The sequence below is a fragment of the Lemur catta genome, chromosome 8, assembly GCF_020740605.2.
Source record: "Lemur catta isolate mLemCat1 chromosome 8, mLemCat1.pri, whole genome shotgun sequence".
Taxonomy (NCBI): Eukaryota; Metazoa; Chordata; class Mammalia; order Primates; family Lemuridae; genus Lemur; species Lemur catta.
Window position 1 is genome coordinate 82,554,440 of NC_059135.1, and position 26,112 is coordinate 82,580,551.

General features: G+C 36.9%; 1 protein-coding gene across 1 annotated transcript in view; it reads right to left on the bottom strand.

Moving 5' to 3' along the window:
• Positions 1-24,952, bottom strand: part of HNMT (histamine N-methyltransferase) — a 38,563-nt gene extending 13,611 nt beyond the window's left edge. The window contains exons 1-3 of the mRNA XM_045559088.1: positions 24,938-24,952; positions 24,599-24,745; positions 18,847-18,899 (exon numbers count right to left, since the gene is read on the bottom strand). Of these exons, the coding sequence (XP_045415044.1) occupies positions 18,847-18,899; positions 24,599-24,735 (190 nt within the window). The 5' untranslated portion in view covers positions 24,736-24,745; positions 24,938-24,952. The remainder of the gene's footprint in view (positions 1-18,846; positions 18,900-24,598; positions 24,746-24,937) is intronic.
• Positions 24,953-26,112: the final 1,160 nt, after the last annotated feature.

The following is a 26,112-nucleotide window of genomic DNA, read 5'->3' on the forward strand; positions in this document are numbered from 1 at the left end:
GGGTAAGTAGGAGTTACCTCGGAGATTTTGGGGACATGAGGGATTGCAAGTGGAGGGGAAAGGATGACAGATGCATGAAGTCAGGGAGTGGAAGGGTACATTCGGAACTACTGGCAGTTCAGAGTTCTTAGAATATTGGGCAAAGAAAGGCCTCCAAGCAAGAGGTGACCCCAGAGTGGTAAGTGGAGAATATATTGTGGGCAGAGTGAACACTTATTCACTCATCAACTCTTAATTGACTGTTTCCCATGTACCAGGCACTGTGCTAGGCTCTAGAAAACGATGATAAGAAAAGCAAGTAGATCCCTGCTCTGACAGAAATTCAGCCTGTAAGTGATAGCATAAGAGAGATGGTGGCAAGTCAGATGGACTTGAGTTCCAAACCTGTCTTCTCTGCTTACTAGATGTATATGATTTGGGGCAATTTGCTTTACCTCTCCAAGCTCCATTTTCCTCACCAGAAAAATAAAAATAATAATGGTAGCTAGTTTATTCGTTGTGAGGGTTAAATGAGGTAATGCATATAATGCATAGTGCAAAGTAGAGTTGGTGCCCAATGAAAGTTAGCTGCTTCTTATTTTTATTATATCACTGAGTCCTTCTCTTTGAAAATATCTCTTCGCTCCCTATTGCTGATGTCTCCAACTTAAGTTTTGTACTTCGATTAGGTTTTGTTGCTGACCTTCATTAACATAAAAATGGCTCCTGGCAAGATTAGCATAGGGAAATGATATTACTCTTTAACATTTGGCATAAATGACATTAACAGAACTTTTCCAAGGTTACACGTGGCATGCAGCAAAAGCACAGGTCGTAAGACTGGGGAATCTGGAAGGAAAGAGAGGAGGAAGATAAACCAGGAACAGAAGATGCTAGAGTAGGAATAGAGGGTAGGCAAAGGGCATATGAGAGCGCTGAGTACTGGCAATGGGAGATGGGGTACGTGGTGTGTGCGGGACAGAGGAGGCGGAATGGGAAGGAAGCTGAAATAGGGGATGAAGAAGCTTATGTGACAATTTTCTCCAAAGACAGCCCTACCTGTATCAAATCTTTTCTTCCTTCCCCTAATATTAATAACCATAGCTGACATTTATTAGCCACCTACTATTTGCCAAGCACTGTGCCAGGCACTTTACCTGGAACATCTCACTTAATCCTGATGGCAAGCTCCACGATATAATTCCCAACCGGATAAGGTGATTTGAGTGTTTTGACACTCAGGGGTTATTGCTATGCCTAAAGTTTAAGGCACATCTGTCTAAATATAAAGTATTTCTTCTTCTTACTACTTCATACTAAGAAATAGAAAGATAAATACTAAAACAACCTGAAAAGTTTTTTATTCTTCTGTACAGCAACTATTTTGAAGGAATAAAAAATGACTAAGGGAAGGGCCGATAAGAATAGCCGTAGGCTAATGAGAAACAGAGATTCCAGCTTGCCCCAGGGGACGAGAGGCCAAAAGTTTCTGTTTTTGCTTCATATCAGCCTAGCCGTATATTTTAAATTTTTTTAAAAAATCATTGACTATGAGGATCTCAAATTCAACATTTTGAAAGAGATAACTGAAATGCAATTATTTCCCTGAAATGTTTTATGTGATCTCCTTCTCCAGAGAGGGACCTGGACACTTCAGAGCTGCCCAAATGGCAGAATGTGTCCAGTGCAGTCTGAGGCGTGTTTAGAGAGCCAGGCAGTCCCTCCTCCTGGGCACTGACAGAGCACACGCCAGAATCGCAGTGACCTTTGGAAACCACGGCTTTGCATAACAGCCTCTAGAGTGTGAGCCCATGTGTGCTGGATTTCTAGAAAAAATGAATGAAGTTTAACAAGAGAAAATAATGAAACTGTTTCCTCAGGAGTCAGCACCTAAAATCTATTTCTGACTTTACAGGAAATGTGACCACACTTCCTGCTTGCCAGGAACAGTTCCATTTTACGCCTGTTGTCCTAGTGTCCCATCTGTTTTGGGTTTTGGTCCTAAATTGTTCATTTTTAATAAAATACTATTAGATTTTATTTTTGAAAGTAATTTTTTAAAAAGATCTATTTCATAAATTGAGCAATATAGCAAGCTTCTCCAATACATAAACATTTCAAAAATTATAATAATTTTAATTTTTTATCTATTCTCTCCAACTCTCTCAAAAGTATCCTAGGTTGGATGATAAATAATAACATTATGCTCATAAGGCACTTATTTTCTGTGCTATTTTTGTTTTTTATTATAGACACTAGTATTTTTATCGTAATATATATAAGAAATAATAGAGACTTTTATCTATCTCTAGCTCTTTCTAAATATCTAGCTATATCTATATATTATATGTACATATATACATATGTTTATGTCTATGTATGTATGTGTATACATGTCTGTGATATTATATATGACGTAAATGTTCAGGCCACTTTGGAAGACAGTTTGACAGTTTCTTACAAAACTAAGCATACTCTTATAATATGGTCCAGCTATCAAGCTCCTTGGTATCTACCCAAAGGAGTTGAAAATTTATTTCCATACAAGAATCTGCACATGGATGTTTATTAGCTTTATTCATGATTGCCAAAATGTGGAAGCAACCAAGATGTCCTTCAGTAGGTGAATGGATAAGTAACAAAAAACTGTGGTATATCCAGAAAGTGGATAATTCAATTCTAAAAAGAAATGAGCTCTCAAGCCATGTAAAGACATGGAGGAAACTTAAATGCATATTAGTAAGTGAAAGAAGACAATCTGAAAAGGCTACATACTGTGTAATTCCAACTATATGGCATTCTGGAAACGACAAAACTATGGAGACAGTAAAAAGATCAGTAGTTGCCAGGGGCTGGAGGGTGGAGGTCAACAGGCAGAGCACAGAGGATTTGGGGGCAGTGAAACTGCTCTATGTGATACTATAATGGTGGATAAGTTTTTATACATTTGCCCAAACCCATAGAATATACAACAGGAAGAGTGAACCCTAAAGTAAACTATGCACTTTGGGCAATTATGTTGTGTCAATGTAGGTTTATGACTTGTAACAAATTTTAATCCTGGTAGAGAATATTGCTACTGGGAAGGCTATACATGTGGGGGACTAGGGGGCATATGGGAAATCTCTGTACTTTCCTCTCAATTTTTCTGTGAACTCAAAACTGCTCTAAAAAAAAAAAAAAACAAAAACTGTCTTTAACACAAAACAATAAAGAAGATTTATATAAACCTTTTTCCCAGCAAAAAGAGGGTCAACACATAGTTCAGATGTTCTGCCATATTATAGTCTAGTCTAACCATTTAGCTTTTAGTTATAAGTATTTTCTTTTTTTGAAACATTCACCCATGCTGTTCACTATCCATCCAATCACCCAAACTTTGTTCCTTCCTTTATCTTCCTTCTCTGGCCATCAAGAAGTTTCCTCTCTTTTCTGTCACTACCAGCAATGGCCTTGTTCAGGACCACATTATCCATCTCATGGGATACTGCAATGATATCCTCAAAGGTCAGCTTACCTATGGTCTTGTCTTCTGCAAAGCCCTTACCATGACAACACATTTTAAACCCTACTAAGCAAGCCCATCACTTCCTTGATTAAAATCTTCAAGTGACTTTGATAAATTGGATCAAGGTCAATCTTGACTGAACATAGATGGACCACCCTGCCAGCCTCCTGATTCTCATCTCTCACAATTTCATATGCTGACACTCCTGGCTCCAGGAACGCTGAATTGCTTGCATCCTACCTGGTTCACGTCATGCACCATGCTCTTCCATGTGTTTTACCTTGCTTTTACTTTCTCCTCTGCCGGGAACACTCTCCCTCACTTCTCCACTTCATCTGGCTAACTCCTATGCATCTTAAACTCTACCACACATGACTGCTTATCTTCGTGGTCTTTCCCACAGAGCCTGGACGCAGCATCAGAATCCTCTGGACAGTAACCACCCATCAGTCATCTGTACTTGGCAACCCAGATAAGACCTACTTGTCTTCCCTGATCTATATTATTGCTTTACTTCATTTATATGATTCACTAGCAAAGACTTGATTCCAATAAATTTGTTAAATAAGAATTAAGGACTCTCAAATGCTAGTCCTGAGCTGGTTTAATCATCAATCATCGAAAAGCATATGAGGGGTTATCAGACCCTGTAGGACCATGAGCCAGCAGTAAAAGAGATTCCAACAAAAAAGAAAAAAAAAAAAGAAGTGAGGATGCAGTTTGTTGTTTCTCAATCAAATCCTTCTGAGCAGGAGCCAGAATGTCATAATGTCATGAATGTGTTCCAGCATCAGGCATTAAGCACTCTACAAACAAATGCTTTTATTAGAGAACACACACCAAACAATGTGCCAAAAGAATGGCAGAAAGGAAACTAGACTTGAATCAAATGATTCAGAACTTCTCAACAAACTCAGGTGTAAATGAAAGAAATGTGGAAGCCAGCAGTCTGCTTTTATTGTACATTGCAAAGCTTTCCTGGGATTTTTAGCTTTGAGATCCAGAAAACAGCATTAAGGGAAAGTGGGGAAATACATGCTCAGTTTATATTCAGTCTCCTTTCACATGTGACCTCTCATTCGGCATTCCTTGGCCATGATTCTGAAAACTGTAGGCTACTTATTTTTGACCTCCTAAGTCTTTAGAAACATAAACACCAACAGCTATTTGGGTTAACTAAAACCTTATTAAGAAGTGACATATGAAATGTTTCCCCCTAAAGGAATAAAATCTGCAACACTTCCTGTGACAAATGGAGAAATAATAATGATTAAACAACTCTATTCCAATATATTATATTTCCTTTCTTTTTCTTTTGTACTCTTTTCTCCTCCTTTTGTGAATAGTGAAGCAAATTAATGATTTTTCAGTTTGTGCATGTTATGATGATATAATGGATTTTCTCAGCTAATCAATGTGTGGAATTTGAGCAGAGTTAGGCAAATCCAAGTATGTGTCTGCATAAACCAATGGGTATAGAACAATTCACTTCAATACACAGCTGATAGAAAGATATGCACCAAATTACAATCAGTGGTTACGTCAGGGTGATGGAATTATAGATTATTATTAATTCCCCTTTTATTGCTGATCAATAATTTAAAATGTTTCTACAAAAGTTTGTTTAATTATTTTTGAAATGTTCATCTCCCAGTTACAAAACCCTTCTGTGATGGTTTTTACATGTCAACTCTACTGGGCCACAGGGTGCCCAGATATTTGGTTTAAGATTATTTGTGGTGTGTCTGTGAGGTGTTCCTGGATGACATTAATATTTGCATGGGTAGACTGAGTAAAGCAGATTGCTCTCCCTAATGTGGTGGGCCTCATCCAAGCTACCCCAAACCACAATAGAACAGCTTGATCTGGAGCATTGATTGTTTCTGGCCTTCAGACTCAGACCCAAACATCGGTGCTTCTTAAGTCTTGAGCCAGGCTTTCAGAAACTTATACCATGGGCTTTCCTGGGTCTCCAGCCTGCTGACTACAGATCTTGGGATATATATATATATATTACATTGTTTCTGTTTCTCTAGAGAACCCTATTACACCTTCTTTCCAGCATCCCACTAAAAAAAAAAAAAATACTCTCTGCTATAAAGTAGGTGCAGGTCTGAATTGATTCTGGTTATTATTTTATATGCAAATGACTACCCTAAGGCATTCACAGCCAAATATGGAACAACTCGCATTAGCAACAATTTGGCATTTAGCTTACTGTAATTATTTAACCTCTCTTTTAATTACTTTTGAAGGTTAGCACCCCCTTTATCACTAAGTTACTTATTAAACATCTTTAAATAAGGGGTACTTTATAATGCATTGGTTGTTCTCTCACATATTGGAGGCATACATTCAATTTTATAAAATCACATATATGGTATTTTATAAGGCTTGGCTGCATTATAGTAAATGTTAGTACGCTGAAGATGTGATCATGTAGGATCTTCATCTGGTGACTCAAAGGACTGATCTTCTGAGTTGGAGACTTTCTGTTCTAGGTAAGTTCACTAGTTAAGGAGGCTATAAAATGAAACTTTTATTGCTTAAAAATACGGATAAGTAGGTAGATAGCTGGTTAAGTGGATGGATGAATGCCTGCCTCAACAGACTGACTGCCACTAGTAAAATAGCTACTTGGATGACAAGGGAAAAAAAGTATGTGGGAAAGAGGGAACTCTCACAACTTGGAAAAAGGCTTTCTAGGTACTCTGCTAAGACAAAAACAAACAAACAAACATTTAAAGGGTGGGATATGAAGATAGGCTGGAAAGAAATCCCTAGCAAAAGCTCTGAGAAGACTGCTCCCGGCCCCAATCAGTTTAGTTGACACATTGTTTAAAATCCTGTTCTTAGATATGTCTTTAAGTTGAACTTCCACTTCCACTTGCATTATTGATGACATGTGTGTCTGCCATCTAAGATCCCATGGCAGTCAAGGGATAGAGTTAGAGTGGTTTTATGAATTCTTAATCTGTGTTTGTTTGTTTTTTTTTGATTCCTGTGGCACTGCCCCTAGCCAGACATATTTTGTCCATGCTCATTTTAGTCAGACAGTGAGAAGGTAAGTCTTACATGTCACATCTCTTCTATCTTCAACTGGTCTGTTTGTCATTATAAAATGATAACTCTTGTTTGCCACTATTCAGAGACAGAGGATAGAACTTCATGACATGATTGCTGGGAAATCAAATCTCTTGTTAATCACATAATGATCATAATTAACACATGCTAGCAATAGCCAAATGGCGCAATACTTTCTATTTTTCTTAATAGTGCTACTGGATTTCTGTATAACTTTAATAGTTTATTAACATTTAAACCTCTCCTGACTTCATTTCCTCATCTATGAAATGGGAAAACAAAACTCACACTTTTTATACCATATGGTAACTTTTTTAAAAATTCATTTTGTAGATTTCTATACAATTTTCCTATGTCAAACTTATAAATAATATTCAACCATAAAATCAGGGCAACAAATTAATATAGTTAATTACCTCAAAAACAGAGTCCCAATATGTATTTATTATTCAGATTTTGAAATAACCAAAGAAAGTACCAAAAATTATTTAAACAAAACCTGAGACTAGTTTGGGAATTTGTATGCTATAATGCCTTTCTTTCAATCATACATCTGCTAAGGATCCATTATATGTCAGGAAATGCCAAAGTGTTGGTTTTATAGAGATAATTTTTTAAAATGTTAATAGGCACATTGACATTGCTCAAACTCATTAATAACCAGAAAGATGAAAATTAAATGACAATTCAATAGCATTTTATGCTTATTGGACTTGCAAAATACCAGAAAGCTAGAGAATGCTAAGAATATAGACTGGTACATCCACTCTGGAGGCCAATTTGGTAATACTATTCAAATTAAATATATGTGTAACTTGTGACTCAGGAGTTCTGTATTTGGAATATAATGCAAACACGTAATCTAAAGAAATTCTTCACATAGGCCTATAAGGAGATACTGTACCATGATATTCAGCATTCCTTGAGATCAAAAGGGGTTCCAGGCAAATCTGAAGGAGAGAAGAATTGGGGTGGATGTGCAACTGCCAACTTAGTATTCTGTAGCAGCCAGAATCCATGGGTTAGATGCATACCCAGCAATACAGGTGAATCTTTAAAAGTGACAAATGTATGAAAAGGAATAATATATTGAAGAAAACTAGAATAGGCCACTCCAACATATGCTGCTTTGGTATAAAAATTATTTTTGAGATAAAGGCAATTAAGCAGCAGCAAGCGGAAGAAAAGTTCTCCCTATCCTCCTGTTTTCCTGCCCAAAAGCAGGTTATAAATTCTCCTTTACTGGTGACAACTCTGGACTCTTACCAGCCCAGAGACAGCATCAGAGTAATCTGCAAACAAATCTTCCCATAATTTCCCATCCTTGAAAGCCTAAAACCACTTTCTTTAGTCCTGTCATTTCCCCATAAATTTACTGTCCTTTGCTGAAGGTGCTCTAGAAGCCAGAGTTCTAAGCCACAGTTTTGAGTCACTTTTCACTGGGATTCTCTCCTATGATGAGCATTGCACACGATAATTAACGTGTTTGTTTTTCTCCTGGTAATCCGTCTTTTGTTACAGGGGTCCATCCCAACTAAGATCTTGTGAGGGATTAGGGAAATTTTTTTTTCCTCTGTTATATATCATACAAAATATACAATAGGGAGAATAAAAAATGTACAGACTGGTAATGGGAGACATATTAATATTACCTTATTAAGTGCTATAAATTATTACAACATCATGATGGAATTCTGTAGGGCAAACAGTGAAGGCACAAAGCAGAGTTACTGGCTCTAGTGAGGAAGGCAGAGCGCCCAGGGCAGAGGGCAGGAAACACTTTGTGGAGACTATAACCAACCCTTGGGCTTGTCTGTGCATTTTGCTGTAAGCTCTCCTGGTTCTGGGTCACTTGCTTTAGACTCTAGAACTTTCTCTAACATTATAATGAGCAATTAGGGAGGTTCTGTATGATATTTACACTTGAGGTTTTGTGATACGAGAAGGAAACCACGGGCTTTAGGAAAAATCTGACCTGGGCTTGCAGCTAGTTCCAATATTACCCAATGACATGCATTTCAACCCACCTGAGCCTGAAAATGCCTGAACCTCAGCCACTCCGTTTTTATGGGAAGCCCCCACAGAGTTGCTATGACAATAAACTGTGATGACACGTGTGAAGTCCCTAGCAATGTCCCTGGGAAATAGTAGGCCTTCAACAGTGCTTACTGCCTCTCCATGATTCCTCTTCTGAAATATATGATGTAAATCTGTGATTTTGTGTAAACTATAATATCTAGCCACAGATTACTTCAAAAGTCAATGAATTTAGTTTAATCAAAAGTTGTTCTCTAATAGACTGGACTGTGGATTTTTTTTTTTTCCCTGTTCTTTTCACTCCTGTGTTATTTTCTACCAAATAAGATATGCTGACTTTTTGGTTTGGGAAGTTAAATGAAAACTGAATTTTTAAAAATCTTCTCTGCAAATCTCTACCCTTTGTATCACCCTGTCCCTCAAATCTGCCACAACCACAGAATGAGTTATCATGCATACTTTCTCGGCTATGTTGAGTGTTTACTTAATTTTAAAGTCAGATATTTTTGTGGTTATATTATCTTGCTAGCATACAAGCCATATTTTAAATGCATCACGCGTATATTAATGAGGGACACACAATTGAAATCTCTGACAGCAGAACTTATAACAATTATAAAAATAAAGAAAAGAAGAGTGTCTCAATTTCCAGAAAACTTTCCTCCACTTTCCAAACTTCAAGGTTACATTTAATGAGATAGCAGAGGAATGTTGCACTTCTATTTAAAATTCAAGGTCATTTAATTAAAAGTGGGAAAAACGTTAATGTGAAAAGGAAAAATTAAAAGGAAGTAGAGAGATGAAACTGAACTCGAATTCAGTATTCACCAGCATTATCTTATGCGAATGTGTTCATCTCTCTGTCCTTTAAACTGCATAGGTGTAAATTAAGGATAATATGGTCTATGTTACAAGATTAGAGGTATTATAAGGGTAAGAGGCATTATATGGAGGTAGTTCACCACAGTTTATGATATATAGTAATTACTCAATAAATTGAAGACACTATATATTAATTGAATAAATATTTTTGAGCACCTCAATGACAGTTCTAATAGCCAGAGACGTAGCAATGAATAAAACAGGCAAAAACATCCAACTTTTATGGATGGTAAGAAGTCCCAAGGAGAAAATTAAAGCAACAGAGAAAGAGGGAGAGCTGTGGTGTGAAGGCTTTGCAATTTTCAATTGAGTGGCCAAGTAAGCTTCATGGAAAAGGTGACATTTCTAAAAAGACTGAAGGAGACTAGGAAAGAGGGAAATGAAGATGTCCCTTTCTAAATGGGCAGCTCCATAATAAAATGACAACTTAGAAGAGCCCTCATCCTGTATTCATCATGTCTGGCTCGTCCTTCTGACTGATCCTACATAAAATGAAATACGAATTCCAGCTTGAGAACTCTGGGGCCTCCTCAAAAGTCAAAAATCTGTGGGTCAAGAAAATAGAGGATTAAAGACTGTGGCCATATCTCCTGCCATTTGATTTCAGTCTATTCTGGCTTCATTTCTCATATCCAAACATATGTGAATTTTTTAGATTATCAGTAGGAAAAAATTTATTCTATTACATGTTGCATTAAGATTATCATCTTTGTTCCCTCTACTAGAATATCAGGCAGGAAAAAAATTGTTTCTGGGAAGAAAGATTGCCCAGATAACTCCATGCTTGGTGATGAAAAATAATTTCAGCTATGGGTTTGCAGCCAGAGCAAGAACAATCTGATTGTGAGCTGCAGTGTGAAAGATAAAAGATTCTTGACAAGATCCTTTCTTTTCTTTCCTTTTCTCTTTATCTCTCTCTCTTTTGTTCCCCCCTGGGTGCCTCGGTATTGAAGCAGTTTGTCTGTATGAAAATATGACAGTAAAATATGAAAACAGCTGTAGGGTCTCAGGAAGTGGATTATACATATAAATTTTGAGTCAAAAGGGCATTGTCATTTGCTTTCACATGTCTTCTGGGCCTTGGCCCAGGAAATCTACTGCCCGAATGCTTTGCAACTGCAGGCAGCCCAAGAAAAGTCATGCAACCAAAATATTCTATAAAATACAAACTTAGAATATCTCAAAGGGTGCCAGACACTGAAGCGTAGAGATATTTGACAGGCAACTCAGAAAAGACTGAATTTTGCCTCAATTTTTAATTTATAAATTTTAAATGTATATAGACACTTGAATTCTGTTTGCATGCATATGGACATTCCTTGACTTATGATGAGGTTATGTCCTCATAAGCCCATTGTAAACTGAAAATTTTTAAATCAAAAACAGGCATTTTGTAGAGGTGATGAGATGAGATAACACAAAACACAATATCTCCCAAAAAAGCTGGCAAGACAGCACACAGCAGAGCATTGTTATTCCCCTTCATGTCCATGTGGCTGACCCGGAGCTGGGGCTCCCTGCAGCTGCACAGCACTGGAAGAGAGTCTCCTACGAATAGCCCAGGAAAAGATCCAGATTCAAAATTCGAAGTACAGTTTCTACAGTTTGACCATTGTGAAGTTAAAAAAATCATAAGGCAAACCATTGCAAGTTGGGGACCATCTGTATATAGAAACAGAAGTGAATTCTATACATAAAATATTGTAATGTTTCAAAGTTATATGCAGTTAATGAATTGCTTTCTCCTACCTTCTTTATGCACAGACAGGATTTATAAAAAGAAACTACTTGAAATGGCAAGTATAATCCAAGATAATTACGTGGTTGTGATTTCATCAATACTAGGCTCGCTCTCTTTTTTTCTCATATAACTTTCAGGATCTCTCATCTAACCTGCACTCTATTAGCCTGCAGTGTTAATAGAGGCTAAAACACAAATCTTGCTGAAGAAAATTGTCGGGCATTTATACCCCAACATGAAGAAAGAGTGTGAGAACCTGCTGTCCTTGTGGAGTAAGAACTAGGAAATAATCAACCGAAAACATCAAGGACCTCAAGAAACAGAGGACAATCACCACTCTCTTGATCAATGTCATCTCCACCCTCTTCATGGCTAATGAGTACTTGCATCCACGCACAGGAAAACCTATGGCCTCCCAAGAAAAGCTCTACAAGTCTACAGTATAGCTAGGACTGCTCTTAAATATTTGTATAGGTGTAGTACTATTACAGGTGAATCAAACCTACTGAGCAAAGTTGTCAGGAAAACATCTGTCAGCACAGTGCTTAGCTGAAGGAGAGGCAGTGGAAACCAGTGATTCTAGTCCTTACCTTCATCTCTCACGTATAACATTAGAGTTTTAATTGGGTTTATTTTTCCCATCCCTGGCTATAAAATTAGTACTATAGAAAATTCGAGACACAGAGAAAGGTATGAAGTAGGAAATAAACATTTCCCTCCTAGAGAAAGTAAAAGTTAACATTTTGGTGTATTTCTTCCTAAGTTTTTTTTATTTCTTCAAGCAAATATCTTTTTTTTTTTTTAGTCTACCCAGGTGAGATTATTATGTATATAAATTATTTTGCATACAGGGAGTTTTCTACATTGGAAAAAAATATTTTGCTTTTCTCACTTGAGAGTTAAACCATGAATATATCAAAACTTATTTGAATGTGTTCTTTGGAGTGCTACACTACATTCTCTTAAATGGACATGGGAAACAATTGTTTTAATTATTAACTTGTTATATTAACATAAATAAAAGTATTTATATAAAATATTTGTATTTTATACACACATTTGTATGTGGAAATATATTTTATACAGTTAAGTAGACATTAATTATATTATATACTATGTTATATATTACATATATAGTATAGTGTCTATAGTGGATCCTATATACTATATATACTATATACAAGCCATATATAGTATATATACCATATATACACTATATATACTCTAATATATAGGATATACTATATAATATACTATAATACATAATATAGTTAATGTGTATAAATACATATAAATATATATAACTTACTAACTGTATATGGTTAATTAGTTTTGTTTTGCTATTATGAGGAACCTGACAAAGAACCATGAATTCTTGTGCAAAATTCCTAATTTTTTTTAGATTAATTCCCAGAACTAGAATTAATGGTTAGAATGAGACTCTTGATCTGTGATAATATTTAAAAAGAAAATGACAGACAACAACAACAAAAAAACGATCCTAAGGACAAGGGTTGCAGCTGCTCAGAAAGTGCGCGGGCTGAAGAACTATATACAGTCTCAGCAGCCCCCCTGGGTGGGCAAGACCAGTCCAATTTCTGCAGCCCTGGAGGTGGGGCTGGGGGGGGGCGTCCAGGAGGAGGCATTGAAGCAACATCTGGGGCTGGGGGAGATGGCAGGGGAGTGGCTATTTACCAAGGATTTCAATATTTTAATAACCAGCAGGGCTAGGCCAGTGTATAGTAGACAGGAATCAGAACTATTCTTGACACATAATAGCAAATTTCTTCAGGGAAATTTTATTTCATTTAATATCCTTACCTTGTGTACATGGACGTTTCCATATCACTATAATCTCATCAGTATTGTGTGTTATCAGTGTTTTAAATCTTCTTGAATTGCTCACAATGAAAATTTAAACTTTTCTTCAAATGAGTTTTTTATATTTTGAATTAAATATATTATTAACTAACTAATCAAATATTTTTTCATCATTTTTCTCCGTTTGTTATTGTTAACAAAGACAAAGCTAAAAGAGAGCCAGGGCATTGACCCTAATTCCTGTAACTCCAAACCTTTGGTGACATATACTATTAATATTAGGTTCATTATCTAAAAATGAAGATAACAGATCCCCTACACCAGAGTTGCATGACCATGTCTATTAAATCGCAAAGTTTTAATGAGTGTAAATGTCAAGTGGAAACCTATTCACTGATTGAGACTGGCAAGATACAAACTTGTCCTTCAGCAATATTACAGATAAACACATGTCATGGACTTTCAAGTAGATTGTAAATAATCAAAACTGGGAACAGAAAACACTCAAATGTTAACAACAACAACAACAACAAAGAATGAGGATCTACCATATTGCTTTTTATCTATTTTACCTGTATAAGGCCATTGCTGCATTCTTATTAATTGTAAGGCTTTAAAACTGAGTTTATTTGCTTTTGTAAGTACATAGTCATTTAATCTGCAAATAATGATAGTTTTGTCTTCACTCTGCTCATTATCCCTTGTTTTTCTGTTTCAAGCCTTATTGAATTAGCCAAAACAATCTTGTTTACTCTGCTTTTAATGACAATGGCTCCAGTATTATAGCATTATGTTCCATTCTCTCAAATCTATAATGTATCTGTCTTTAACAATACTTCCATGTTCACTGAAAGTTTTAAATACAATACAATGTAGTAAACTATTTTGGTCAAATTGTATATGGAGAACGGTTTATATTTTATCATACAGTAATAAAAGCCTTTAACAATATGAGGCTCCAAACTATGGTTATCTAAAAGTAGACAGTTCTAAATCTGGTAGATTAGTATATCACTAGAGTCTAAATCCTGGTAATGAAGTAACTGCTATCATGCTGTACATGAGTAAACTAGTTTTTAATCATTTTTCAGTTATAAGCAATTAAAATCAATTCTAAAAATTTTCTGCATGTCTAGAAGCCCCATTAGAATTCCACCCCCTCAATACAACCAAGCATGGTGATAGTTGCACCACTCTGGAGAAATTCCACCTCTTTCTAAAAAGCTGCTCAGAAAACCATAGATTTTCAGGACTGAAAGCACCTTTAGTGGCACAAAGACCCAAGAAATCAGCATCTGTGTCCCTTCTGTAATATGTCTGAAAAGTATTTTTCCAGCCTATGCGGACACCCTTAAAGTGACAGATAACTCTTTATCTCCCAAGAAATGGAAGTTATTTTTCATTTTTGGACAGGTTTGATCATTAAGAAGTTCTAATACTGAGCCAGGAAGTCACTTGGCAGTTTCAACCACTGGCCCTTTGAGGGCAAATATATATACTGCAGTATGTTTAACAGAAAATATCTGGAGAAGGCAATAAGTACATTTAAATTCTTTTTTTTTTTCAGGCAAAAAAAATCCCTGCATTCCTTATATTTTCCAAAACATTCTCAATTTGTTGACCTATACCATTGGCTTACTTTGGATTATTGGAAAACATTCAGGTTTGCTTCCTGTTGTGTCCTGTTTTCTAAACCTGACATGCTAGTTCTTCCAGTTCCCACTCTAATTATATTCATTCTACTGCTGCCCAACTAGCTTAAAGCATTAAACTTCTGTGTCACTATATAAACATGTCATATGTCACTTATGAAAGGAGACAAGATTAGTAATCTGATAAGATTAGATTTTCAAATACCTGGTCATTGCTAAGTACCTAATCTCTCCCTTGCCAAGTTAATAATTAACTTCTATATCTGTTTGGTACAATTTGCTGGACTGAACTAAAGTCAAGAGACCTGGGTTTTGTTCTCCCTTGAAGGTATTCGGGTTTCTTATTTGTAAAGTAAGGGTACTGCAGACCTCTAAATTTTTGTCTATTTTTTAGCCTCTGTAGGAATACTGATATCTATTATGTTGCTGAATAAAAAACCATCCAACTGCTTTCAACATACATCAACAAAATTATTACCAAAAACATACATATACTATGAGAGGGTTGGTAACACCTGTATTTTATATGTGAGTTGTTTGACTGGCTTAAAATTATTTATAAATACATACACAATTATTTTATACATGGTATAGCAATTGAGTTGGTATATAATAGGTTAATGAAAATAGAAGTAGAAAGCTGGATTAAATGTGATTATTTGAGTTATGGCCCTGCCTAACCTTTATAAAACTTTTTGGCATTTGAATATAAGAACTAAACAGCAGAACAGATAAAATGATTCTCCTTTAAGCAGAGCACAGAGTAAAGAGAACACATTGCCCATTACAGCTTTCTGGAACATTTTTCCAGGCATAAATATATGCACTGTAAATTAATAGCATTCTCTCTTACCAAAAAGAATATGGTTTTCTTCTTTCCATGTACCATATAACATAAAGACAATACTCATTAAAAGCAGAATAATAATAAAGCTCCACTGAGTGGTTTAATTTTAGGAAGCATCAAGGTTGAAGATGGACCAACAAGCATATTCTATGAGATTTAGAACATAATACATTATTCTCAAAACCTAAAAACTACTGCTGAAATTAACATGATATGAATACTTCAAGACCCCGAATAAAGCAATCCTGGCTGCTCATTGTGTTTTATTAAAGCACACAAACTCATGTGCGTGTATGTACACACATAATTTTATACTTCCCAATGTGGACTCTTTAGAAGCCATGTGGTCTGTATTTCTCTTCATGATTTGTTTTTATTCTGATTTCCTCTCTTTCTATCTATTGAGTTATTATAATATTGATCCCATACATTTTCCTGACATTAGAATGTATAATCTATGGACAACAGTGCTGCTTATCAGTTGTACTTTATTAAAGATTACACCGAAGAGTTTGCCATCGATTTCCTTTCTTTTTGAATTGCTCAGAGCCCGAACAATTGCTCGTCTTCCAAACAAAACTGCCAAGCACCTTTTTGAAATGCCTTACATTCTCTCTTAGACTAGGGAAACTCTGTCTACACAAACACCAGCCTCTAAAGAGGAGAGGCAAATAGATCGGGTGACAATGCACCTCCTCCTTGCCCATGTTCCCCAAAATCAACTGTAGTGATACAATTGGTAGCATCCTTATGAATGTAGAGAGAATATTTGCAACAAAGATATGTGGAAAATGACCTGTAGGTATCTTGGCAACCAAGAAGAGAAGATCTAGGGAGTAAAACCAGACATGCCGGTAAACTAAGACTGAAGTGGAATCCTATGTGATGCATTATGGGAGCCAAGCACAAGGTACCAGACAGGACCAGTGACCTTACTTGCTGGGGATTGGAGTTCAGTGATTGATTTGGAAGAATACTCAAGCCACAGAATAATGTAAAACTCACAGGCACATTGTACATCACAGAACATGTGGAGAGACTGTTTCTCTAGGGCAAGGACAGGCAGTTCTTTGCTATATGGTTACATATTCTTGTTCTTCTGCATAGTGCTTGGTTAAGCAATGGCAGGTTATTAGATGACCATCTCCCAGTGGCTATATGAGCACTCAAACTAACTGCAGTAAGGTGTCCTTTCCCCTCAAAACACCTCTCTTTCATGCCAAGGACACTTTTACTGAGGGATTTTTTAAATGCAGTGCTTTTGATTTCACGTAACTTACTTGGATAATAAAAGCTAAGTATCCATAGCTTGAATTTCTCCTGGAGTTCTTATGTTTCTGATTGATTTCTTATGAACAGTGACCTTAAAGGGCACCAATATTCTCCCCAAGGCAGAACTTGTTATTAATACGATGTTAGGGCTCAGTTAGAAGAACTCCAAGTATTGTTCCTTTCATTTTGATAAGTTCTCTGTGTTAGCCTCTATGTGCACCTTTATGTAAGGAATCACTCTGTGGGCCAAATGTTCCTTTCTCTAGATAGCTTATAAGCATCTGGATAAATTTGCACTAGAAATTCAATTAACTTTATATTAAAAGGTCAATTAGCTTGGTTATGATATAGATTGTTTTTAATTACTTTTCCTTGTAGGGCTTCTCTTCTTGTCCAAGCACAAGTGACACTATCAAATGATAGTCTCATTGCCTGTTGGTTGCCTGAAACTCATATGCAAAACACACTGGAAATGACGGTCTTGGTTAAATGAATTAATAGGACATTCTTTGGGCAATTCATCACTATTATAATTGAGGGGGCTTAAAGTATCTATAAGCAATAATAAAGTATTTTAGCTTAAACCCTCTCTACAGTATTGTTCATGACAATATCCTTCATTATTTGTCCATGTTGATTTCTATTTTATTGGTGAAAAATGATAAAGTAAAAGGATTTTAAGGATTTGTTCTTATTACACTATATCACAGTATATTTTATGAAACATGAACAAATAATGACATTAAAAACTAATTATCCTGTTTCATTAGAGGGCTCTTGGTTATCTTTGTGTTAATAAGGGCCACACTTCAACTCATTCATGGGCACCAGAACACTTAATAGACTCAAGGGAGTACCACCTGGCAGTAAGTAACAAGTGGCAACAGTGTCCACTTGAAACCAAGTGGTAATCATCACTAAGCCATTACTCAGACAAAAGAAAACAATAACTAAAGATATAAATATATAAGTAATATATTAATACGTTTTATATATTAATGTATTAGCTCAAACTTCCCAATGACTAGCAACTTAAAAATAAAGCAAACACTTCAAGAGTTTGATATGAGGCAAAGTCTTGAGATGAAACTTTTTGTTTCATTTTTGCAGAAGGAAACTGCCTTCACCTTCAATGTTAAAACGATGTTTTAAGCACTTTGTGAATGTTATCTATATCATTCTCACTACAGCTTTATGAGATAAAATTCATAAAGTTGAATTTCTAACATTCCCATTTTACTGATGAGCAGACTGCAGCTTATATTTCAGCCAAGGTCACGCAGTTCATTAGCGGCAGAGTCAGAAATAGAACCCCACGTCAATCTGCCTCGCCAGACTTTTTCCATCTTCTCCAGAATAAAAGCACAGGCTCTAAAACTAATGAGATCATGAAACGCACATACATGGAAATTTAGGAGTGCTTTGAATGCTCAGAGTGCAGTTTTGGAGCCCAATTAGAGAAAGGCAATGGTTTAGGCCAATGCCACTAAAAGAATGGGTCCATGAGAGTAAGAGTAAATTAACTATGTCATTAAGCATCTATTCGTCCCCTATAGTAAGACTTTACCAATGAAGGGTGCTATACATCAATTTGTATTCCAGTACATGTTTCTAATCTCCATGTGGACCAGTAACTGTTTGCAAACCAGGAACAAGTCCCCGGGTCATGCTTTAAGTGGATCAAGCTTAAGGAACTTCTTATGAGATTTTCCTTTTCTGTGAACATTTAAATCATTTTGGATAAAAGTTACCCTCCAAATTATCCCATTTGTTTTTTCATTTATCAAAAGAATAGGAAAGTCACATCTCTTATTCACATTACAGATAGTAATGAAGGCTAACGTTCTAAATCCTGTAAATCTACGGGGGCATTAATTTTAGTTGAAGTGGTATGGTGAGATTTAATAAGCTGATCTCTTCCAAAAGCAAAGGAAAATAGCTTTCCTAAAGAATGAGCAGTATCGCCATCACATACCATGATGTCTGGAGTGAAATACAAATTTTTAAAATGTGTTATTCATACCTGCACCTCCACCTATGCTTAGAATCTTAATTTCTCGCTTTGTGTCTCCGATCCTGGAAAAAAAAAAAAACCAAAAAACGTAGTTTAATAAACCTGTGTTAGGTGCTTTGCAAAATCCGATTATCTAGTCTAGTTGGAAAGAACAGACTAAAAATACAATGGACAAAAAACTAGGCCAACATGAAAGGTCCCAGACATATCAGTAGTTATATTGCTATCTTTGGAGTATAATATAAAAAATACAGGATTCATTCATTAACAGTCTTGAACTGGGAGACCCAGAAACAGTGCTATGATCATCTCATAGGCAGGGAATGGCATTTGTTTGGAGACTGTTTGGAGAACAAGAACAGAAAAAGTGGACCTTTGAGTCTGGTGATATAATAAGCCATTCACTATAGATGGGGGAAAGGCTAAGGTAGTTCATACTATCGCTACATCTGCCTTCTTTCTTTCCTTCCTTCTTCCTACTTTCCTTTTAATGAACAAATGTTTATTAAACATTTATTATGTGCCTATCTTAAGCATTGAGGTTACAAAAATGGATAAGGTACTACTTTGCTCTCAAGTTGAAATGTGAGATAATAAAGCCCTGAATTATGGCTCTGGTGCTAGAAATAGAGTGGAATAGATGGATTGGGAAGTAACTCAGCAGGACTTGCTTTTAGATTGATGTGAAGGGGTCAGAAAAACATACGTGGGCACAATGACTATCACGTTTCCAGCTTGGATGACTGGGCAAAGGGTAATGCCAAAAAGGAAGCTGAAGTATATAATTTGACAGCAAGTTTACAACTTGTAAAGTTTTTTTTCAATAAATCTGAATTGAGCAGACATTTGGATATGCAAGATTTACAATAGGGTCGTCTGGAGAATTAGGAGAGTAGATTCCGTCACCCAAAGATATTGCAAAGAGTTAGACGAGTAGTGGATAATGATGTAATACCAACTTTTAAAGGTCACTGGACAGTGAGGAATACACAAAGAAGACAGAGAAGGAAGGCAATAAAACTCAGAGAGGTGCTAAGAGAATTAGAGCCTGAGAAAGCCATCAGTTGTGGCAAAGACAACGGAGTGTACTACTGGAAAATAAAAAAAGGAAAAAATCTCTATCGAATTTGACAATATGAATGTCTTTGATAATACCAGTTTTAATAGAAAGTTGAGGACCGAAGTCAGATGGCAATGGGATTAAAAGCAGACTTGAAAAAAGGAAGCAGATCTAGAGATCGTTGAAACAGGGTGAAAGAAAGAGAAGGAAAAGAGATGACTGCTAGAGGGAAAACATGAACTGAAAGGATGGTGTTTGATCGTCTGGACTGTGGGATGGTGAACAAGCCTGTGTTTGGCTGCAGTGAAACAGTCAGCACAGAGTCCCAGGATGCAAACCAAGGCTGAAGCAAGGTTCTGAAGGAAGATGGAAAGGCTAGAGTCAAGGGCACCTGCCCTGAGTTGCCTCCCTCAGTTCTAATTTATCTTCCAACTCATAATCCTGACTCTTAATACAACCATTTTTGTCTATACCTTTTGTTGATTCTTAAAAATGCTCATATCTGTGGATAGCATAGGAATACTATGGAGCACAGTATCCAGTCTCAACTCCCAGCTTACTGATACGTTACCTTTAGCAAGTTATTTGACAATATGGTAATACTACCCACTTTACAGGATTGTTAATAACCGTATCTAACTCATGAAGAAGTGGTGAGGACTTAATGAGTTAATTCATGTAAACCTCTTAGAAATATATTTGCATGTGACAAGCATTCAATATATATTAGCAATTATTATGATTCTGGGCACAGCTAAGTGACTTACATGAATTAACTCTTTGATCCTCACAACTTTCCTATGAGTTATATACTATTATTAATCCCATTTCATATATTATAATAACTAATAATTATTGAAAATTTACTGTTTTCCAGTCAATAGTCTACATATAATGAGAACAAGAATGACCTTTAGTATTTACAGCCATATACTATAACCCTCCCTGCCAAACCCCAACCCATCCTACACTCACAGATAGGGAATTCAAGAATTTCTCTCTGGGGAAACAAACCCTCTCAGTGATAAGCTTACATATATTGACATCTGAGGATCTCCCAGGGAAAAGCTAAGTTTACACCCAGTTATACAGTGAGCCATTCACTCACCAATCCCTTCCCTTGTATGTACAAAGAGGATCTAACCTCCTTTTAGTGCCTCACTGTTTGACTGGATGGGCAGCCAAGACTAATCAGGTAGTTGGAAAGCTCCTTTAATAGGAGAAACAGAGACTAAAAGACACAGAAAAAGGGAACTCAGAAGATACATGCCGAGAGCAGAGGAACATTTTGTAACAGATAAGAGGAGGTATTACATCTGGAAATGATGAAAGTGATACTATAAAAAAGGAACATTCTTAGAAATTAGAAATATAATAGCAAAAAATTAATAGATGAGCTGAAAGATAAAGTTGTAGTGAACTGGAAATATAAGAAAACCAGGGAATCAATCCAGGAGGTCTGGTGTTTGATCAACAAAAACTCCAGAAAGAAAAAAACAGAGGGGAGGAATGATAAAGTAATATCAGAGTTTTCCAGAACTGAAAAATCTAAATCTCAACTGACATGGCAGACAGTACCCACAAAAATGGGCGAAGAAGACCCACCCCATCACTCAGTATCTTAAAACTTCAGAATACCAGAGATAAGAAGATCCTAAGAACTTCAAAGTAGGGAAAACAAAACAAAATAAAACACAATGTAAAGATCACATGCCAAAGATGAGGAATTTGAATGGCATTCAATTTCTTAACAGAACTCTCATAGCTAAAAGAGGATGTTAAAGTACCTTTAATTTTGTGATACAAAACCATTCTCAGCATAGTTCAGTCAAACTGTCTAACAAGGATGATCATAGAATAAAGGCATTTTTAAACATACAAAGTCTTAAAAAGTTTAGCCTCCAATCACCCTTAAAACTCTTCAAGATATCTGGAGAAAAAAAGGACTGAGGAAAATAAGAAAAAAAAAGAGTCAGGTCCAGTCTCTTGGCAGACTGTTGTACTGGTTCTTTGGCTCCTTGTTTGGAAGAATCTCAAGCAGGCTGGTGTGACAGAGTGATCCTAGACAGGAAGCAATTCCACACAAACAGCTTTCATTGCAGAAAAGAAGGAAGCTATACAAAGCGAGAATACATTCCAGAGAGAGGAATGGGTCAGTCTCCACGAGTGGAAAAAAGTTCAGGACTCTCAGGTCTGGTCGAGGAGAGGGCTTAAGGGTGTGGGATGTTACCAGATGACTGATATACATGATTGTCAGGTGTTCTGCACTTTCCTGCAGTCACTTCCCCTGATTGGTCCCAGCTTCTCTACCTCTAGGACCTGCCCTCCTGGCCTGCATCTGCCACCTGCAGATTTGATTCCTGCCCAACAGAAGTTATGATATCCAGAATCAAAGAATCAAATACTAGACAGAGGAGAAGAGAATTTCTGGAAAATGCAATAAATTGTACAGCAGTTATATAGTAGGCTAAAAGCAAATCTTCCCAGACTGGGAAAAGGAACAGATGACTCCAGAAAAGATGTTCCCATGGGGAAAAATGAACAGATTCCTTAATATGTTTGAATATATTGAGAGGAGATTAATATATCTGCTTGAGGAACAAAGTTGTAATAGGTACATAGAAAAATAAGGAAAGAAATTAAAATCAAGGCAATAGTCAACTCTAGAGAAAACAAAAAGTTGTACATCAAAGGAAATGTAATGTTAGTATCATATATTGCTCAAGTATAAATAATATGTACACAGGCAAAATGATATAAACACTCAAATTTTAACCAAAAATTTTGACATAAATACAGTGACATAGGGTGGGGAAAGTGCATGTTTATTTAGCTATTTTAATACAGAAAAATGAAGAAATAGAAGAATAATGTGTTATTAAGAATTATGAAAGAAAGTTTCGTAAGAAACAACTAAAAGATTTCTAAGTGTTGAAAGTGGTTCCTTCTGGGGAGTAGAAATCAGGGATGGAGTGGGGCAAGGGACCACAATTTTTGGTGTTGTTGTTGTTATAGGCTTTTTAGAACCATTTGACTTTTTAAAATATGAGCATGTCTTGCGTTAATAAAAATGAGAAATTAAGTAGGCTGGGTTCACACCCAATTAACGGCTGAGCCCACAACCAATTACTACAGTGAGTCACCCACTCAGCAAACCCTGCCCTCACCCACCCAGAGAGGATTGAGTCCCTTTTTAGTATTGCATAACACATAGACAACGTTAAGCAACAATTTTCAAGGCCCTTCAGCTAAACCTCATTTCAAACATTACCTTCAGGAAAAAATTGTTTTCTTAATAAATGACACTTTGATTCGGCTCACTCCTAATTGTATTTTACCATTATAATGCAAACTTAGTATGCCTTTGAAAATTCTTATTGAGTATTTCCAATTAGATTGTATAAACTCTGAAGACAGGGAAGGATCATGCATCACTCATGATGTTATATCCCTCCATGGTACCTCTTCAAACCAAACCCTATGGCTGCAGAAAACCAAGGATCTGGATAAGCTATAGACAGTAATAAATACTTTTAGTACTGGAATAGAACTGAGAAATTAACTCATTACCACTAATTTTAGACATGAGCAAAAAGACCCAAGAAATAAACTAGAATTAGTTTCTAGGTAAGAAGTTGTCTGCATTCACTATTTGCTCTGAGTTTTGCACCCTTATCCTATTACTTATTAATTATTATATAACACTCTTTTAGAAACTAACATTTAAAATCTGAACCATGTAAAATAGAAAGGGAAATCAAATTTCATATCCATCCAACAATGCCTGCTCTGGTCAGACAATGAACGGTACTGCCCTGGTGACAGAATTTCAGGCCTACAATAGAGAAATCCAGCCAAAGATAAAATATCGGTTTCCTTTGCTGCTTTCAAATTGGATCCACAGTCAGTTATTTCTCCCTAGTTTTCCATCATTATTTCCTGAAGCAGAGTGAGTTACAGCGTTTCACCCCCAGATAGGTGATTTGATTATCTTTAGCATGTGGAATCTGTTACTCTCATAATGCTTATCGGCACTGGCACAAATTGAACACATTAATCACCAAAAAAAAGGAGTCTGCAAGAAGGATAGGAACTAGCGAGTTTTCCTGATAATGGAAAAATGCTCTTTTTTAAGGGACACATTACTAATATTAAGTTGAAAGGAAAAGACAAATTTTTTGCAGGGGTGGGGAGAGTGATAACTATTAATATAATAAAGGATAAGTAAAATGGATTTGAATGGATATTATGAGAATTGAGAGACACTCAATCTTCAGAGGGAAATAGTATTTGCCAATTATTTATATTTGATTCTAATGAAAAGCATTCCAGTCTCCCTTTGGGACTTTTTTGAGATGTAAAAGTTGGAGGAGGGCTGAAAAAACTCTGAGTTTAAAGATTATTATCTTATCTTTTCCCAAATGAACATGGATTTGTGCCTTCAAATGGTTAAGGCTTATCTCTGTGCAGCTGGAAGGCAATGCAGCACAAATCCGAGCCTTTGAGTGTTTAAAGGAAAGGGAGACGCAAAGCTCTGCAGGGGAGAGGCAGGCCCGGCGGCGAGGAGGGGCGCAGGGGCGCTGCTATCAGTAACTCGCCCTCGTCCCCGCGCCCAGCCTGCGGGGCTGAGCTCGCCCACCTGTCACTGACGCACAGCGAGTCTGAGGCTTGTCCCTTTGACAAAAACGTCCCTTTTGTTACCTTGCTATTATGCCTGGCAGCTTCTTGTCCATGAATTCCTGCATGCACTGGTGCTCCGTGGAATTGTTGAGAAACCTCCGAAAAGATTCAACATATCTGCCGTGGTCAGAAAACAAGCTCCTCATGGAAGATGCCATATTTGCTTTTCTGAAAGATAGGCAGGGAGGCAAGGTTTAACTTCCCCCTCCTCTTCCCGGTTCCCTCTTTCTCTCCCCACCCCCACCAGTTTCTATCCAAGGGAGAAAAAAAAAAAGCAGCTAAGCTTGTTTTGAATTTAGCAGGCACCAAAGGCTGGTGTGCAGAGCTCAGTGCTAGGTCAGTATTTGTACAGGACTTTACGTTGATACTTTAACCCCTGCAACGTTGTTTGCTCAGAAATAGAGGTATTAAAGCAAGGCAGTAAATCCACTGCTACAACTTGTTTTAAAACTCTTGAAGTTCAGAAAGTCATAAAAACAGACTGCATGCAAATCACTTCCTGTTCTGTCCCCGGCTGCAGCAAGTAAGTTCCAAGGGGGAAAGTGGCTGTTCCAGGCGACACACACACAGATAAACAGGACAGCTACACGGCTACACACCACTTTCAGAAATCTGCAGCTGCTGAACCCTTTGGCAGAAGACGGGCACCTGCCTCTGTGTTTTCCACACGAGAGTTTTGCGCTGTTACATCCCTCAACACTTGAACTTTGAACTTATCTGCTGCCTTTCTTCAAATGCTGATTGATTCAAGTCTCTTCAGAAAAAACTATCAAGAAAGAGCATGTGAACTGAACTTTTAGCTAGAAGGTGTCAGAAGCTAGGAGATAGGAATTAGAGGGGTGAGAGAAAAGTCTTGGGGCAAGAATGCAGGACACCAGAGTGAAAAAGCCTAGTCCATAGGAATCCTCCCCTGAGTGCTCTTAACATGGGGTCATAGATGGTTGGTGTTGGTTGCATGAGCCTTCGGAAGTCCAGTGGTCTTACTGTCGGGTTCCTGTTCCCTGGTTCTTGGTTCCCAGTACCAAAGAATGGTTACTGGTATCAAGTTGATGGACTAAATGAGCCGGACAAACAAATGCAAGCAGGCCAAACAGCAAGATTTATTCAAGCACAGAACTTTCTGCAGAGGAAAGAGGTCTATTTCTGTTAGTGGAGACAACTGTGAGATTGAATAGGATTCTCTCTTTTATAGTAAGGTTTTAATTCCATGTTAAGTTAGGGTTGAATATTCATGGCTTTTCTTAGAAAGGGCTGGAGAGTTCCTGGAATGGCGAATGTTCCCCGTTTTTGACTTTGTAAGATAATTTCTGGGGGTTGCCATGGCATTTGTAAACTATCATGGCTGGGTGGGTGTGATTTTTACTATGCTAATGAGGGGAGGTCACTTGAGGACATTGTCACCTTGCTTGTACACATGCCTCGAAGACCCCCTTTTGTGGTCTTGATCATATCTCCACTTTATGGTTTCTCTGCCTCTTTCTGTTGGTCAGTGCTTGGAAACCCCCTATCGTAGACCAAATATCTGTTCAGTCCTT